The sequence below is a fragment of the Trematomus bernacchii genome, unplaced genomic scaffold (genome assembly GCF_902827165.1).
Source record: "Trematomus bernacchii unplaced genomic scaffold, fTreBer1.1, whole genome shotgun sequence".
Classification (NCBI taxonomy): Eukaryota; Metazoa; Chordata; class Actinopteri; order Perciformes; family Nototheniidae; genus Trematomus; species Trematomus bernacchii.
Window position 1 is genome coordinate 129,459 of NW_022987700.1, and position 18,575 is coordinate 148,033.

The window sequence follows — 18,575 nt, forward strand, 5'->3', positions numbered from 1 at the left end:
GTGTGTATGGGCTGGATGAAAGGTGGACTGCTCTTCTCTTGTTCTCTCGCTCGGGGGAGGCAGAAGGTCGTGAGGAGAATCTCAAAAGCATAAATGCTGCATTGAGGAGAACAAACAGCGTCTCCCCTCGGTGCAAATCAAACATCGAGGAGACAAAACCCTCAGGCCTGCTGTCAGAGGGAGAGGGGGGAGGGAGGGAGGAAGGAGGGAGGAGAGGAGGAAGGGAGGAGAGGAGAAAGGGAGGAAGGGAAGAGGAGAGAAGGTCTGTTTCCACTGTGCCTTATTGCAGTCATTTGAACGTAGCTCCAGTGTAGATATATCTTTCTATTGTTGTTGTTGTTGTTGTGTACACTGTTTATTTAATTTGATCATTTTAAACACGTGCAATGTCTTGTTAACGTTCTGCAGTGGCAACGATTTCCCAATATCAGATCAATCGATCAATAAAGTACATCTAATCCCATTGAATCTAATCGAATCTCTATCTGACAATAAGTGCGATCGATCCCCAGAGACGAACAGTTCACGTGTTTTGGGAATAAAAAGACTAAATGAACTTTTACGGCTAAATGTAGCTCATTTACTCGAGTGCTCATTTTAATGAATAGGAACCGTCCCTTCTCAAATAAATAGATACTTAACTCCCAATTCAGATCATCAAGAGTCTAGCCAGTGCAATAGATTCAATTATTACATGGCTTAGTTGAATACTCGATTCTGATTGGTCAATTCAGAACACGTGACACATTGTTAATCCAGAACAGACAGACCGCTGTCAAGGACTTATTGACCGTTGCTATGGACGCTCACATCTGCACAAACAAGTCCGGTCGATTGAACTGTTTGCTTGTCTTTAGTTTCCCGTTGTCTCCCGTGTGAGAGCAACATGGAGGATTTTAATATTCATTTGAATATATTTGGAGAGCACAGGATGAATGGTTAGTGGCTGATGAGTCCCCGGCGAAGAAAAGAAAAAGACAAGAGGGACAAGAAAACAGTGGAGAAGTAAGAGAGGCGAAAAGACGGACCACATTATGGGTTATGGAACTATTTAAAGACGGACCACATTATGGGTTATGGAACTATTTAAAGACGGACCACATTATGGGTTATGGAACTATTTAAAGACGGACCACATTATGGGTTATGGAACTATTTAAAGACGGACCACATTATGGGTTATGGAACTATTTAAAGACGGACCACATTATGGGTTATGAAACTATTTAAAGACGGACCACATTATGGGTTATGAAACTATTTAAAGACGGACCACATTATGGGTTATGAAACTATTTAAAGACGGACCACATTATGGGTTATGGAACTATTTAAAGACGGACCACATTATGGGTTATGGAACTATTTAAAGACGGACCACATTATGGGTTATGGAACTATTTAAAGACGGACCACATTATGGGTTATGAAACTATTTAAAGACGGACCACATTATGGGTTATGAAACTATTTAAAGACGGACCACATTATGGGTTATGAAACTATTTAAAGACGGACCACATTATGGGTTATGGAACTATTTAAAGACGGACCACATTATGGGTTATGGAACTATTTAAAGACGGACCACATTATGGGCTATGGAACTATTGAAAGACTGGCTGATTGAAAAACCACCAACAGAGTTTGACAGCAACGGGGCAGAAACCATCAACACGCAACGGTCCAGACATCAAACGGCGACACATATTCAGTGTGCAGTTCCTTTGGCATGAGGGCAGGGATATCTAGATCCTTCCAAAGGTCTGACATCATGGAGTGTGCTACTTTTAAAGCAAGCAACGATGTTTTCAAATCTGTAATCAAAAAGCTCCTCAAAAAACGCTATCGAAGCAGTTCCTGCTGTTGCTACGTAGTTCAAACGGTAACAACGGACTATTTTAATATTGGGGGTCATGTCGTTACTTTGTTGAGAATGTGACCGTGTAATAAGCGGGATAATGTGCAGCGAGGCGGTCATTATGAAGAACACCCTTCATGACCGCCTCGCTGCACATTAGCCCTCACTAATCACACGGCTTAGTTGAATACTCGATTCTGATTGGTCTATTTGGACATTCCAGAGGTCTGCATTGTTGGAGGAGCTGTAGCTTTGTGCATATGACAATAAAACATTTCAATCTTTGAGAGATGTGCAGAAAGAAGTCGTAGAAAGGCACGTAGTTGTGGGTAAAGTCGTTGTTTTATTTAGTATTTAGTTTAGCGAGATAATATCCAGTGATGCTAACCCTTTGCTCCATACACACTTTCTTTTGTGCATGACCAAGATTTAGAGGACTTTCCTGCAATTCCCTCATACATGTTCCACTAATTAGACACAGCTTTAAGGCCATCTCATGCCTTCCTGGTTATTACCCGTCCCCTTGTGTTATGAAGCTTCTGCATGTAAACGGTCTGCAGAGTCACAAACCCTCAAAGTGCACCCTGTAGAGAGTAAAGCTCTAACACAGAGAAGACCTGTCTATGCTGCCCCAGAACGCCTCGTTGGACATTTCTCTTTTTCCATTGTTTGCTTCCTGGTTCAGTGACGTGTGAACACCCAGATCAACAACAAATGACCGGATTGGCCCAAATGGACCAATCCTTGGAGCACCTCACACACCAGGATCCCTTGGCTAACTAACAGGGAGTCCCCATTGACTTGCATAGAGCTCCCTGAACGCTGGTAATAGACGAGTTGGGATGGTGGAGAGATGCTCTCTGCAGACCCATTCTCACAGCGTTAGAAACCTCTTACTCAATATCAAGCCACACTTATTGTTTTTACTTCGGCTGTGAGTGTTTGTGTGCTCAGGATGAGTTTCGCTTGTTCTCGCTGTATCGCCGACACGGAAACCTGTCCGCTCCTCGCAGCAACGAGCCTCGCAACGTCCCGACCAATCAGAGCTGGGCTCACAGGGAGGGGGGGGGGCAGGAGCTCCAACAAGCCGTGTAGGACAGAGAGTGAATACACATACAGAGATGCTGTTTGAGAAACCAATGTGAGTTTGGAACATTGAACAATGTAAATCTATTCTAGTAGACCTCAACTATGGAACTATGATCAGTAGAAATGGCCGTGACATGGGACCTTTAAGCCTCATTGCTTTAAGAAACATGTAGGGGATTTAACTTAAACAAATAAGAGCCAAGTCTTTAAACCACAGAACTGGTGGAGAAATGTCTCTCTGTGTGACGCCTGCACACACACACACACACACACACACACACACACACACACACACACACACACACACACACACACACACACACACACACACACACACACACACACACACACACACACACACACACACACACACACACACACACACACACAACACACACACACACACACACACACACACACACACACCAAGCCACTTCCAATAGAGAAAGTGCTGCAGTAGAATGAAATAGACTTACTTGACGTATTAGCTCTGGATTTGAATACAAATAACTTTCCATGTTCTCTTCTCCTCACACACTCCATGTTCTCTTTCTCCTCACACACTCCATGTTCTCTTTCTCCTCACACACTCCATGTTCTCTTCTCCTCACACACACTGTTCTCTTCTCCTTGAGATGATTTCTGGAGCTTTTGAGCGCAGAATTGTAAAATAATGAGTAAAGGGGAGAGGGGGTGCACGATAAGACTTCCTATATCCTCTCTATTCTCTACCTGCCAAAACCCCTTCATGCTACATATCACATCTCCTCCATGCAGTGCATTGTGGGAATGTAATAATGTGAGTGTGTGTTGTGCGGTGTGTGTGCAGGCTGATAGCAGTGACACACTGATGGGTCTGCAGTAAGCAGAGGGGATGGGGGAGGAAAGGGGGAGAGAAGCTTAGAGATGGGAGTTCTTTGGATGTTTCCACCTCGACTTAGTGACGTCAATGGACAGTGGATTCTACATCATGTATATTACAATAATAAAGTCTTATCCCTCCGTTATCGTTTATCCTTAAGTGTCGTGAGGAGGCGTGAGCCAATCACAGCTGACATTGAGCGAGAGGAAGGGTACTGTTCACACCTAAAACCCTAAAGGGCCATTTAGAGTCTGTTACCCTACACCGCATATTTCACTGAAATAAACCTTAAGAAGTGAGATAATGGTTAAACAGAGGGTACAAAGGGGTACAAAGGGGTACAAAGGGTGTCAGCATGTGTCCACAGAGGGCTAGGGGGAGCTGTCCCTTCATATCTCATTAAGTGGAAACTCAAGAGGAAACCAATTCAGAACAACAAGAATTAAGAACAATTTAGGGCAATTTAAAGACGCCAATAACCCTAAGATTCATACGAGTTACTTCACCTTAAGAAGTGAGATAATGGTTAAACAGTGAGTTGTTTTAAACGTTGAACAATTGGAGTGAGGAGCCAATCACAGCTGACATTGAGCGAGAGGAAGGGAACACAATCACACCTAAAGGGCCATTTAGATCAATTTAGGGCAATTTCAAGTTTCCAATAAACCCTAACATGCATGCAATTCATATTAAGTGAGATGATGGTTAACCAGAGAGCCTTCAAAGTGAACATGTGACCGTTTAAGGGTTATGGTTTTTAAATTATTTGTTTACTATGAGTATAATAGAATAGAATAGGGAAACTTAAATGTCAAAAAACCTTAAAAATTGAGATAGAGAATGTTTTAATGTCAGCTTCTCGGCTTTGAGGGATTGGATGACTCATTTCTACTAAAACGTGTGAATATCCAACTGTAGTCGTTATAAGATATGTTTGTGCGGTACAAAAGCTATATCTGAAACAGTTGGAGAGAAACGTTGGGGAGAGTTTGACTTTAACGATGTATGAGTTGAGTTTTCCCACAAGCCGAGGAAGGAGGAAACGAGACGAGAAGAAGGAGGAAGTGTTCGAGGAAACGAGACGAGAAGGAGGAGGAAGTGTTCGAGGAAACGAGACGAGAAGGAGGAGGAAGTGTTGGAGGAAACAAGACGAGAAGGAGGAGGAAGTGTTGGAGGAAACAAGACGAGAAGGAGGAGGAAGTGTTGGAGGAAACGAGACGAGAAGGAGGAGGAAGTGTTGGAGGAAACGAGACGAGAAGGAGGAGGAAGTGTTGGAGGAAACGAGACGAGAAGGAGAGGAAGTGTTGGAGGGAAACGAGCGAGAAGGAGGAGGAAGTGTTGGAGGGAAACGAGACGAGAAGGAGGAGGAAGTGTTCGAGGGGAAACGAGACGAGAAGGAGGAGGAAATGTCGATGACACGAGAGAAGGAGGAGGAGTGTTCGAGGAAACGAGACGAGAAGGAGGAGGAAGTGTTCGAGGAAACGAGACGAGAAGGAGGAAGTGTTGGAGGAAACGAGACGAGAAGGAGGAGGAAGTGTTCGAGGAAACGAGGCGAGAAGGAGGAGGAAGTGTTGGAGGAAACGAGACGAGAAGGAGGAGGAAGTGTTCGAGGAAACGAGACGAGAAGGAGGAGGAAGTGTTCGAGGAAACGAGACGAGAAGGAGGAGGAAGTGTTCGAGGAAACAAGACGAGAAGGAGGAGGAAGTGTTCGAGGAAACGAGACGAGAAGGAGGAGGAAGTTGTTCGAGGAAACGAGACGAGAAAGGAGGAGGAAGTGTTCGAGGAAACGAGACGAGAAGGAGGAGGAAGTGTTCGAGGAAGGAGACGAGAAGGAGGAGGAAGTGTTCGAGGAAACGAGACGAGAAGGAGGAGGAAGTGTTTGAGGAAACGAGACGAGAAGGAGGAGGAAGTGTTCGAGGAAACGAGACGAGAAGGAGGAGGAAGTGTTCGAGGAAACGAGACGAGAAGGAGGAGGAAGTGTTGGAGGAAACTAGACGAGAAGGAGGAGGAAGTGTTGGAGGAAACGAGACGAGAAGGAGGAGGAAGTGTTCGAGGAAACTAGACGAGAAGGAGGAGGAAGTGTTGGAGGAAACGAGACGAGAAGGAGGAGGAAGTGTTCGAGGAAACAAGACGAGAAGGAGGAGGAAGTGTTTGAGGAAACGAGACGAGAAGGAGGAGGAAGTGTTCGAGGAAACGAGACGAGAAGGAGGAGGAAGTGTTCGAGGAAACAAGACGAGAAGGAGGAGGAAGTGTTGGAGGAAACTAGACGAGAAGGAGGAGGAAGTGTTGGAGGAAACGAGACGAGAAGGAGGAGGAAGTGTTCGAGGAAACGAGACGAGAAGGAGGAGGAAGTGTTGGAGGAAAGGAGACGAGAAGGAGGAGGAAGTGTTCGAGGAAACTAGAGGAGAAGGAGAAGGAAGTGTTGGAGGAAACAAAGTGGAAACAAAACAGAAAATGGCTGCAGCGTTTCTATCACAAAACGCCTCGGGGTATTAAAGAAATGTAAAAGCATCATTTCAATTATCCAGCAATTAGTCAGCACATTTCCTACTGGTTGACTCGCTTAAGGTACATCTTTTTAATATTTATTATATAGATAAGAGAGATAGCATTTCTGCACTTATCAGCAACTATTTGATTTGATTAATTTGAACATGATGAAACTGAGAAGTGGAAAGTTAGATAAGGAGGCCACACTGAAAGCTCAACTTATCAACTGAATATCTGCTTTTTACTGAAGAAAGAACATGTTCCTGAATGAACTTGGAAAACATTCATCATAGCAAATAAATGGGAAAGAAAATGTGACATATATTTAATGTGTTGTATATTTGTGTCCCCACCATTGTTTGACTCCATAAAAGATAGTGGCTTGAAGGGGTGTAACGGTATCCGTATTCGTCCCGTCACGGTTCAAGACATTCTTTTTAGTTTCACAGCTTGATGAAACCTTTTTGTTTGACATCAGCCATTATAGATAATACGGCCATCTGAGTGTGTGCTACTGTTTGTGCTTTGTTTTTAACTGTTATAAAGTTAATTATTCAAAATGTTAGAGTTCCTTATTTTTAAACTGAAACTTGCTACTGTTCAAAATAAATAAGAAACAAACCTGGAATTATGCATTTGGGACTTTTGTTTGCTTTTTCTTGTTGTACCGAACCGTGACCCCCAAACCAAGGTACACACCGAACCGTGACTTCTGTGAACCGTTACACCCCTAATGGCTTGTGTTTTAATATTTCACAAAGTGTTTGAAGCTTCAAAGAGAGGATGGAACAAGAAGCATCTGGAATATAGTAGGGATGCCAGAAACTGACCATGATCAAAATCGAAAATCGGACAGCCCTGGCGAATATTAATCGATTATTCGACACCTTCGATCTTGTACTTGAGTAAAAGTAGAAGTACTCAGGTCTTGTTCTTGAGTAAAAGTAGAAGTACTCAGATCTTGTACTTGAGTAAAAGTAGAAGTACTCAGATCTTGTACTTGAGTAAAAGTAGAAGTACTCAGATCTTGTACTTGAGTAAAAGTAGAAGTACTCAGATATTGTTCTTGAGTAAAAGTAGAAGTACTCAGATCTTGTACTTGAGTAAAAGTATAAACACTGTATTAGATGGCTTTATAATGCTATAGTTTAAGTAGTTTAAGTTCAGTCTAACCCAAGGTATGTTAAATAAAGTTTGCAGTTAGGAAATAAAATAAAAATCAAACAACGTGAGCTCTTATTTACCTTTCTACTGGCATTTAGTGTTATATGAATTACAAATCTGTTTTAAAAATGTCTTAAAGGTGGGGTATGTAATTCACTTCAGAAACACTTGTTATATTCCATGGAATGCTCTTAACATCCCGATAGCAATGAATATATGAAATGCTTTGACAATAAATACATAAATAAATATCATCTGTGGAAGCTGTAGTACTGTAAAAAGCACGACCAATCATCTGAGCCGGCCCGGCTAAAATAACTGGATGGCCTACCTGCCTGTCAGCCTTCCATCTGTGCACAAACTTATCTCGTGCCCTCATTGGTCATGTGCGCGTTCGTGTGTGTTGGAGGAGGGGCTCTGTAAGGAAGTGGCAGATTTTTTCCGGTTGTGAACTTTCAAATTCTAGCGATCTCGAGCCGGTTTCTCCAAAATTACATACCCCACCTTTAAAATATAAAATAAAGGGTAATTGCTAGAAAAAATCCAACCGTTTGTGTAAGTTTACAGTAACTCGCAAGGCCTCTAAAGAAAGTTGAAATGAAACAAAGCACCTCCCAAATATTCCCTCATTGTGTTGAAGGATCACAAAACCTAAGGCTCCACAAACAAGAATGTAAACAGCTCAACTTGGGTTGTTTGTTTATTAATGAAAGCTACTTAATTAGCAGCTTCAGCCTCGATATCAAAACATAAATCTGCAAAGTGCCTCTTGACTTTGAAGCCGAAGACCTCGAGATGCAATCAGAGCCGAGCAATCGCCCGTAATCTGCGACGAATCCAGCGAGTGTGAAGGAGGAAAAGAAGCAATGAGTCACGGAGGGAAATGACGAAGCTAATTGCCGTAGAATTAATAGAATAATGGGATTTCTGCAGAAAGACCTCTTGAAAGTCACGGCCCCCTTTTTTTTTTAGAAACACAGCTTTGGTTGGATTCACAATGAAGGTAATGTGGAAGTCATTTTCACTGATGATATCATATTTAACCATTGAACGCCTCGCTGCACATTCTCCTTTACTTATGTTTGATTCCTACCTGTCCTTTACGGCATGTCACTCGTATTCCTCTCGCTGCTTCAACACCTCCTATCACCTATCACTACCTCCACTATCCTAAAGGGTTCAGTACAGACTTATTCAGGTTTCTGACTTTCCCTCAGAATCCTGACTTTTTCTGTCTTTTTTCTCAGATTTCTGACTTTTTCCTAAAGATTCTGACTTATTCTGTTTTTTTTTAAATAAAGGATAATCGTATCTCATCTGACTAATCACAGCGCCTCGTTAGCTCAACCATGACTCAGCAAAAGAGACAAAGATAATATATCTGAAGGCATGACGTGACAGAAAACACCTGATGACCGTTTTTTGTCACTTCATGGCACTTGGCACTGGGCCAGATTAGTGAGTCAGTTTGATATGACGAAGGCATCGAGACAGCGCTGACTCATTTTCTACTGAAATCGTCTAAAATAATGTGAAAAGAGTGAATATTATGGGATTTAGAGTGGGTTTAAGATCTTTTTTTTAAGCAGAATTTAAAGACCCTTTTACACTCTAAGTGATGATGTCATCACTCTGAACATTCCGTCACATTATAAAATCTGAAACGCTCTGAAAACTTCACCAAACGTAAACTGTGATTGTAGGAAAACTGTTCCATCTATCCTAAAACCATTTGAGTCCAATAAAGTTGAGAGTCTGGAGAGTCGTGTACACTTTGAATCTTTCTCCTACGATAAAGTAAACTGAATTAAAATGACCAGCAAAGTTGGATGAGTTTCAGCATTCATTTCTATGGGGTCGCACACATTTCCATTCATGTGGGATTTAGTCAATAACTAAATGAAAGCTGCCTTCTTCTCCAGTTACCACGGAGACCGGGGGGAATTAATCACTGAATTAATGATTATGGGCTGCCTTCAGGGAGCAGAAGTGGGTATTAACCCTTATTAATAGAGAGTAAAAGAGGAGGGGGAGAAGACACTTTGCTATTTCAACCTCTGTGTCATGAAACGAGGGAAAACACATGAGGAGAATTACACTTCTATTAGAGATGATTTCATGATGTTTAGCAGATTATCCAGCTCTTATTCTCCTGTTAGCTGGTGGCTACTAAGCTGTCAGTGGCACTTTGTATTTTTTTGAGGAAAATTAAAGGGGTTTTCACAATTTACAAGACATGTGCTAATCTCTACAGCTGGATTCACTGTGGTTCAAGCTTGCTATTCAAGTCTCTTTTCTTTCAATGAGTCTCTGCGTCTAACAATGTGAAGAATGACAAGTTGGTCAAAAGCATCGGATTCATTCATTTGCCAAAGTTACGTTTTACGATATGCATTTAGCCCATGAAGTTCTTTTGCAATCCCTTTTCGTGGTCCATGAACTCTTTTCCTCGCAGAAGTCTCAGAGAACAAGTTCAACTCCAGCTTATTCTCCTTATTTAGCTGAGTGTAGTCACTTAGTCAAACTGTCAAAGTACCGAAGCCTAAACAAAGGCTGGTCTGAACTTAAATGAAGTTTTAAATGATAAATAATTGTTAGAATGCGTGGAAAAAGGTAGGACCCAAATGCAGACTACAAAAAAAGGTAAAAAGGTCTAGAAACAAAAAGCGAGCTTTATTTTTAAAAGCTGATGAACAAAAACATGGCATGAAACACACAGGTAGCACAAGGTAACAATAACACCAAACCTGACCGTGACCAACATGGAGGGAGACAGGAAAGACAATGAACCGACAAGGAACACAGGGGAAGACAAGACTAAATACAAAGAGGGGTAATCACAGGACAAGACACAGCTGGGCAAGGGAGGCAGAAACACAAGGGCAACCGGTGAACACAATCAGACAATCAGACAATCAGACACAGCTGGGCAAGGGAGGCAGAAACACAACCGGTGAACACAATCAGACAATCAAACACAGGAGGAGAAACACAGGAAGGAAGACAAGAGACAGGGAGAACAGAACAGCAAACTAAAACCCATTACAAGACAGACAAAACTAAAACCGTGACATAACATAAGATCATGACAATAATAAGATAAGAGGTACTTTATTGATCCCAATTTGGGACATTTTTGTGTTGCAGTAGCATCAAAATCAACAAAAACAAAACAAGGCATTGCACATAAGTAGAAATGAAAGAGTAGAAATAAACTAAACAATACTAGAATTTAAACATCTCAAAATAGAATTAAGGCAGTATTATGCATGACGCACTTCTGCGGTGCATGAACACTTTCCCTCCCAGAAGTCTCAGAGAATAAGTTCAACTCTGAGTGTAGTCACTTAGTCAAACTATCAAAGTACCGAAGTCTAATTGAAGGCTGGTCTGAACCTAATTGAAGTTTTACGGTATGCATGACATACTTTGGCTTCTTTTTTAGTGGTGCATGAACACTTTCCCCTCACAGAAGTCTCAGAGAATAAGTTCAACTCCATCTTATTCTCCTCATGTAGCCGAGTGTAGTCACTTAGTCAACTATCAAGTCTAAATTGAAGTTTTACGCTATGCATGACGCACTTTTGCAACGTTCTTTGTTGCTGCATGAACATTGTCTCTCTGGACTCACGGTGGTTCAAGCTGGCTATTCAAGTCTCTTTTCTTCCAATGAGTTTCTGCAGCTAACAATGTGAAGAATGACAAGTTGGTCAAAAGCATCGGATCAAGACCTTCATTCATTTGCCAAATTACGTTTCCACAGCCGCACTTTATATTGAAGTTTTACGATATGCATTTAGCCCATATCTTATTCAATCCCTTTTTGTGGTCTATACACAACTTTCCTCCCAGAAGTCTCAGAGAATAAGTTCAACTCCATCTTATTCTCCTCATGGAGCTGAGTGTAGTCACTTAGTAGAGATGGCTCTGACAAACTATCAAAGTACCGAAGTCTAAACGCTGGTTTGAACTTAATTGAAGTTTTACAAAGCAAAGCGAGTCTTAAATAAAGATCAGGGGCCTCATTTATAAAGGGATATACGCTCAAAAAATGGCGTACGCCAGTTTCTACGCAATGTTTGCGATTTATAAAATACTAACTTGACGGGAAAATGTGCTGTCCTCCACGCAAACTCTAACCCATGCGTACGCACTAAGCACACAAACGGGAGAGACGAGAAACTGCGACACCGTTGGCAGAAGGAAGAATGGAGAGAAATATGTGGAAATAATACCATAAATAAAATGTTACCTCTCATTTATCAAATATGAAGAATTCATTTTCAAACATTGATTAAAGCCAATCTTTAAATGATGAAACAAACGCCTGTTTGAGACTCCTCAGTGCACACAAAAACATAACTTGGAGAAATAAATAAATACGGATATGCTATTTAAAACCACCTCGAATATGTTGTGTTAATGTTATGAAATGTTTTCTCATAAATGATGCGGTAAGCAGGAGGACAGAATTACGTCTAAACTGACGCCGTTTTGCATTTCTATAGGTTGTAGATACGAGCATGGTTTTATATACTATCACGTTTAATCGTGTTTTATGCCGTTTGCCAAGACTTGATAAGTGGCTCGTAAAACACAGGAGGTATGGAAACTAAGAACACCATATGTGGTAAACAGCTAATATAACACAACACATTGTATTTCCTTTAACTGGTGGATTATGGAGATATAGTTGCTGATAGACAGCTGGAACACAAACCACCAAATACAACACAAATAATTCAGATCCAGTCGTCATGACTACACTCCGGAGGGATTCCCCGATCATTTCTTAGTTTCTCATCAAGGGGGGGGTCTCCTGTCCCCGGGACAAACACACTGCCTGAGGAAGGTTATGTGTATTTGTTTTGTCATTAACTTTTTTCGGACCACTTATTTATTTATTTTGGTGACGATCCGACCTCCATGCTGCTACTCTGGTTCAAACTGCATCCACCAAACAATATGATTTATCTCGACCTCCCCACAATAACCTAAATCTGACACGGTGTGAGATGTCTTTTTTAGCTGTTCTATCGTAATTTCCTGCGATCTTCTTCATGCAGTCAGTCAAAATGAATGAATGAATGGGCGTTTCTTTGACTATGTATAGGCAAATATGGGCGTTACGAGTCGATTGTGATTTATCAAGGGAAACAGGCGTAGGGAGTGCCGTACGCACTTCCCTCGCCGGTACGCAACGTTTTGTGAATCGGAAAATGGCGGAAAATGTATGTACCTATTTTTGTGCTTTGTACTACGTAAGCAACCTTCCTACGTCAATCCTACGCAAGGCGTTATAAATGAGGCCCCAGGTCTCCTCTAAAGGTAGCAGGAGGTGAGAGGAGTACTCAGATCTTGTACTTGAGTAAAAGTAGAAGTACTCAGATCTTGTACTTGAGTAAAAGTAGAAGTACTCAGATTGTGTACTTGAGTAAAAGTAGAAGTATTCAGATCTTGTACTTGAGTAAAAGTAGAAGTACTCAGATCTTGTACTTGAGTAAAAGTAGAAGTACTCAGATTGTGTACTTGAGTAAAAGTAGAAGTATTCAGATCTTGTACTTGAGTAAAAGTAGAAGTACTCAGATCTTGTATTTGAGTAAAAGTAGAAGTACTCAGATATTGTACTTGAGTAAAAGTAGAAGTACTCAGGTCTGGTACTTGAGTAAAAGTAGAAGTACTCAGGTCTGGTACTTGAGTAAAAGTAGAAGTACCAGAGTGTAGGAATACTCTGTTACAGTAAAAGTCCTGCATTCAAAATGTTCCTCAAGTGAAAGTAGAAAAGTATTCTCATCAAAATATAGTGAAAGTACAGTAAAAGTAGTCGTTGTGCAGATTGGTCCATTTCAGAATAATATATATGATATGTTTTATAATGATTGATCATGAAAGTGTTCTCAAAGCTGGTAAAGGTGCAGCTAGTTTGAATGACTTTGTATACTGCAGGGTAGCTTGTGGATTTACTCCAGGTGGAACTAAAGTCTGATTTAACACTTGGTTATATTTCACATCATTCATCCACATCTGAGAAGTAACTAAAGGTATTAAATACATGTAGTGGAGTAGAAGTACACCATGTACCTCTGAACTGTAGTGGAGTAGAAGTACTAAATAGCATCAAATGGAAATACTCAAGTAAAGTACAAGTACCTCTAAATTGTACTTGAGTAAATGTACTTAGTTACTCTACACCACTGCTTACGTAATATAATGAACCGTGGGATCCTCCATCTTCTCCGCTGGTTTTGGGGGTGTTTGCTGGAAGATATAGACTTGGTTTGGTCCATCTTTCATCTCTTAAATAATCTTACCAACTCTATCAGATCCATACGGGCTTAAAGCAGATAACAGACGTACTATATGAGAGACTTAAAATAACTATACGAGCCGTTTTTATAGCAGCTTCTTAAAATAACCCAGACTATCCATGTGCCTGAACCGTAAGCCTGACAGAAACATTTCAACAGATGGAGAGGCTTTACAGGAAATGGAGAACCTTTAAGAGTTACAGGCTTTAGTGTTTCACTAACATGATGAAGACGTGATGACGGACAGGAAGCTGAAGATTTCTCAAATGTCTACACGCCTTACACCGAAGCATTCAGAGTATTCAGATATAGTAAAAATGCTTATACAACATTGTGAAGAAACTTTGTTAAAAATAGTAAAAGCCCTACATTCAAAATGTTACTTAAATAAATGTACTTCTAAAAGTAAGAGAGCTAAATGCAAAAATCTCCAAAAATATTTTTTAAAGATTCAATTATTAATTATTCTTCTGTCGGCTAATTGATTGACTGATTAATTGTTTTAGCTTTATTATACTGTTCATATCATATTCATATCTTAAGGGATTTATTGTATGCAAACCCCTTAATTGTCAATTACCAGGTATAAATACTTAAATTGCAGCAAATCCTAACTGCAATAATAATGTTTCTGTTGTCCAATTAACTAATTGATTAAATCGTTTTGACAATTTTATTATTAATCAATTTATAAAAACATTAAGGTTATTAGTAGCTGTCAAGAAAAAAGTAGTGCAGTAAAAAATACAATATACATTTATTGTATTTGTTTGTATATATATTTGTATTCTATTTTATTTTATTTTAACTTTTTTAAATAATTCTTTAACTTTTTTTTTTATCAATTTATTCTGAATTGAAACCGAATTTCTCTCGGGATAAATAAAGTATTTTGATTCTGATTTGAGGTGTAACTATGCAAATCAAGTGCAATTACCTCAGATTTCTACGTAAGTACTTCTTCTTGAGTACTACTTTTGTACCTTTTTAGTTCGTTTTTTCCCCAAGGGATTGATGTAATTTGTGCAAATGGAGGAGAAGCTACAGACACAGTGACAGTATGTTCTCAATGAATAACATCACTTTAAACTTTGGAACAACACGCACGCATCCACGCACGCACGCACGCACGCACGCACGCACGCACGCACGCACGCACGCACGCACGCACGCACGCACGCACGCACGCACGCACACACACACACACACACACACACACACACACACACACACACACACACACACACACACACACACACACACACACACACACACACACACAGCTGGACACACACAGCATGAGCAGCGGACACTGTGGTAAAGACAACACAAACTTAATATTTAATACCTCTATGTTATGTTTCTTAACTACAGTTCCCATGCACATTACCACTGATATAGTATATTATAGAGTAATGCAGGAATAATGGATAAATCCTATTGGCTTTTTGTCCAGGGATCCAGGGAGAGGCTAACTTCCAGGTCAGCTTTCAACAAAACATCTTCACTGCACCACTCTATATGTGCAATAACTTATAATATGAAAGTAGGTTACAAATGTTAAGATGACGTACAACAGTGCAGATGAAACCATGTGACCGTGCTGTAGTTCCTTTATAGCCCAACATTAGCCACCTTTAGCTTAGTGCTGGTGACGTGAAGTCATGTGACCGTGCTGTAGTTCCTTTATAGCACAACATTAGCCACCTTTAGCTTAGCGGTGGTGACGTGAAGTCATGTGACCGTGCTGTAGTTCCTTTATAGCCCAACATTAGCCTCCTTTAGCTTAGCGGTGGTGACGTGAAGTCATGTGACCGTGCTGTAGTTCCTTTATAGCCCAACATTAGCCTCCTTTAGCTTAGCGGTGGTGACGTGAAGTCATGTGACCGTGCTGTAGTTCCTTTATAGCCCAACATTAGCCTCCTTTAGCTTAGCGGTGGTGACCTGAAGTCATGTGACCGTGCTGTAGTTCCTTTATAGCCCAACATTAGCCTCCTTTAGCTTAGCGGTGGTGACGTGAAGTCATGTGACCGTGCTGTAGTTCCTTTATAGCACAACATTAGCCACCTTTAGCTTAGCGGTGGTGACGTGAAGTCATGTGACCGTGCTGTAGTTCCTTTATAGCCCAACATTAGCCGCCTTTAGCTTAGCGGTGGTGACGTGAAGTCATGTGACCGTGCTGTAGTTCCTTTAAAGCCCAACGTTAGCCTCCTTTAGCTTAGCGGTGGTGACCTGAAGTCATGTGACCGCGCTGTAGTTCCTTTATAGCCACAACGTTAGCTTTCCTGCAATCACCCAAAAGCCAATGGAGAAATCCCATTGGCTTTTTTTGGAGGGAGATGCTAAAGTTCAAATAATGTTTGCAAACTATGGTCATTTGTGTTCTTTACAAGAGTGAGAAGAAATATCAATGTCATGACTGTAGGTTAAAAGAAAAGGTGGACATGCAATGTGTTTAGCTTAGCTTAGCATAAAGACTAGAAACGGAGGGAAACAACAAGCCTTTCTTAAATAAATAAATGCCGTCATGTTGCAGTTTAAATCCATTTGTGTGAAATCTTTCCATGGTTTATGATGAAAGCTGCAGCTTCAATATTACATATATTGTGAATCAAGCTAGGGACACATTACATAGAGTGTACAAATATAAAAACTAAACCTCATTATAAGTTGAGATCATCTCCAGTTGGACAGATATCTGGATTTATGAACTCAAACATGATCCAGAGTGAGCGGCATGCTGATTGTTCTTCTTTCTGTCACTGGAGGCTGTCAAGATGTGTCCATCACACATCTGATTGGTTTTAAATAATGACGAACGTCTCAACAGGACTGGCAGACGAGAGATTTGAGTTTCGTCTAGACTAACGGACGTGACGGCACATATTGATTATAACTGGCCTAAAAGTCGTGTAATGTGTCCCTGGCCTGAGGACAGGAAAGTAGACTTTGTTGGGAACATTCAGAGACTGTTGTACCATTTTAGGGATTGAATTATTTGACTGTGGTTTAAAATGTGTCTAAAATGTACCTTTAAAGACATCCTGGAGTGACACATGTTTTAAGGTATAGGAGAAACAAAGTGACTCCCTTTTACACCCGTGTTTATGTGATGTGTGTGTGATTTATTGTTCTGACTTACTACCTTAAAAGTTGTCTTACTTACTGTAGCGTGCAAACTTGTAGAAGAAGCCATGCTTGCAAGCTTTAAAGATCAGGTGTATATCAGTATGTCGTGTCTCTACTTTAAAGAGTCCTCTCCTGCTGATGTTCAGGTGTATATCAGTATGTAGTGTCTCTACTTTAAAGAGTCCTCTCCTGCTGATGTTCAGGTGTATATCAGTATGTAGTGTCTCTACTTTAAAGAGTCCTCTCCTGCTGATGTTCAGGTGTATATCAGTATGTAGTGTCTCTACTTTAAAGAGTCCTCTCCTGCTGATGTTCAGGTGTATATCAGTATGTAGTGTCTCTACTTTAAAGAGTCCTCTCCTGCTGATGTTCAGGTGTATATCAGTATGTAGTGTCTCTACTTTAAAGAGTCCTCTCCTGCTGATGTTCAGGTGTATATCAGTATGTAGTGTCTCTACTTTAAAGAGTCCTCTCCTGCTGATGTTCAGGTGTATATCAGTATGTAGTGTGTAGGAGATAAATACATGGATCCTGATGATTGAAGCTCAAGCCGGTGATGAGTGATATTTTTCAAACAATACATGTTGAATTACAAATGAAAAGCTAATAGAGCATGTGTCCTACCTGGGGGAGATGTCACAGCCCTGCTGCATGAAGGCTCCCAGGGAGAACCAGAGAGAGTTAAAGATGCCAAACTCATTGGGGGGCTGGTCGCTGGGCGGACCGTCGGTGCCCTCCTCGGGCTCCTCGGTGTGCCACTCGTACGGGCTGAAGCGGCTGACCAGGAAGAGCACCACGCTCACGCCGATGTAGGCGAACACGATGCACATCCAGATCTCGTAGGCCAACGGGTCCAGGAAGGAGAACACCCCCGGTTTGGATTTCTGGGGCTTCTTGATCATGATGGAGATACCCAACGACATGAAGGGCTTCGAGAAGTCGATCACCTCCTCCCGGACCAACGTGATTGTCAATGGGGCCACAGCGATTTCCGCTTTCTGGGGAGGAGAATTGAGAATGAGAATCAGGAACAAGGTTTTATTTTGTCTTGCAGCGGGGTATTTATGGTGTTACAGCGGCAAAGGTACAGTGTAGAAAAAACAGGGAGAGCCGGGACGAACATAAGACTTTCAGACAAACATGTGTGCCCCAAAATATGGCTTGTCTGGAGGTCAATGGTTTTCTGAACATGTTTTTGGATGTAAGCCTAAAATAAGGTCTGTGGTTAACACAAGCTGAAGAGATTTTTGTCCTATGATATGAAACACGTCAGTAAATACCCCACTGGTGAATTCAAAAACGGCAGATGCTAACAAGTGTCTAAATGAGACGACTAGACGTCATCACGCCCAACATTAGCCATCTTTAGCTTAGCGGTGGTGACGTGAAGTCATGTGACCGTGCTGTAGTTCCTTTGTAGCCCAACATTAGCTACCTTTAGCTTAGCGGTGGTGACGTGAAGTCAAGTGACCGTGCTGTAGTTCCTTTGTAGCCCAACATTAGCTACCTTTAGCTTAGCGGTGGTGACGTGAAGTCATGTGACCGTGCTGTAGTTCCTTTGTAGCCCAACATTAGCCACCTTTAGCTTAGCGGTGGTGACGTGAAGTCATGTGACCGTGCTGTAGTTCCTTTGTAGCCCAACATTAGCCACCTCCAGTTTAGCGGTGGTGAC

The 18,575-nt window shown here is 41.3% G+C and overlaps 1 protein-coding gene across 1 annotated transcript in view; it reads right to left on the minus strand.

Annotated features, from left to right (window-relative positions):
* Nucleotides 1-18,575, minus strand: part of LOC117490064 (glutamate receptor 4-like) — a 107,611-nt gene that overhangs the window by 32,586 nt on the left and 56,450 nt on the right. The window contains exon 10 of the mRNA XM_034139653.1: nucleotides 17,528-17,901. Within this exon, the coding sequence (XP_033995544.1) occupies nucleotides 17,528-17,901 (374 nt within the window). The remainder of the gene's footprint in view (nucleotides 1-17,527; nucleotides 17,902-18,575) is intronic.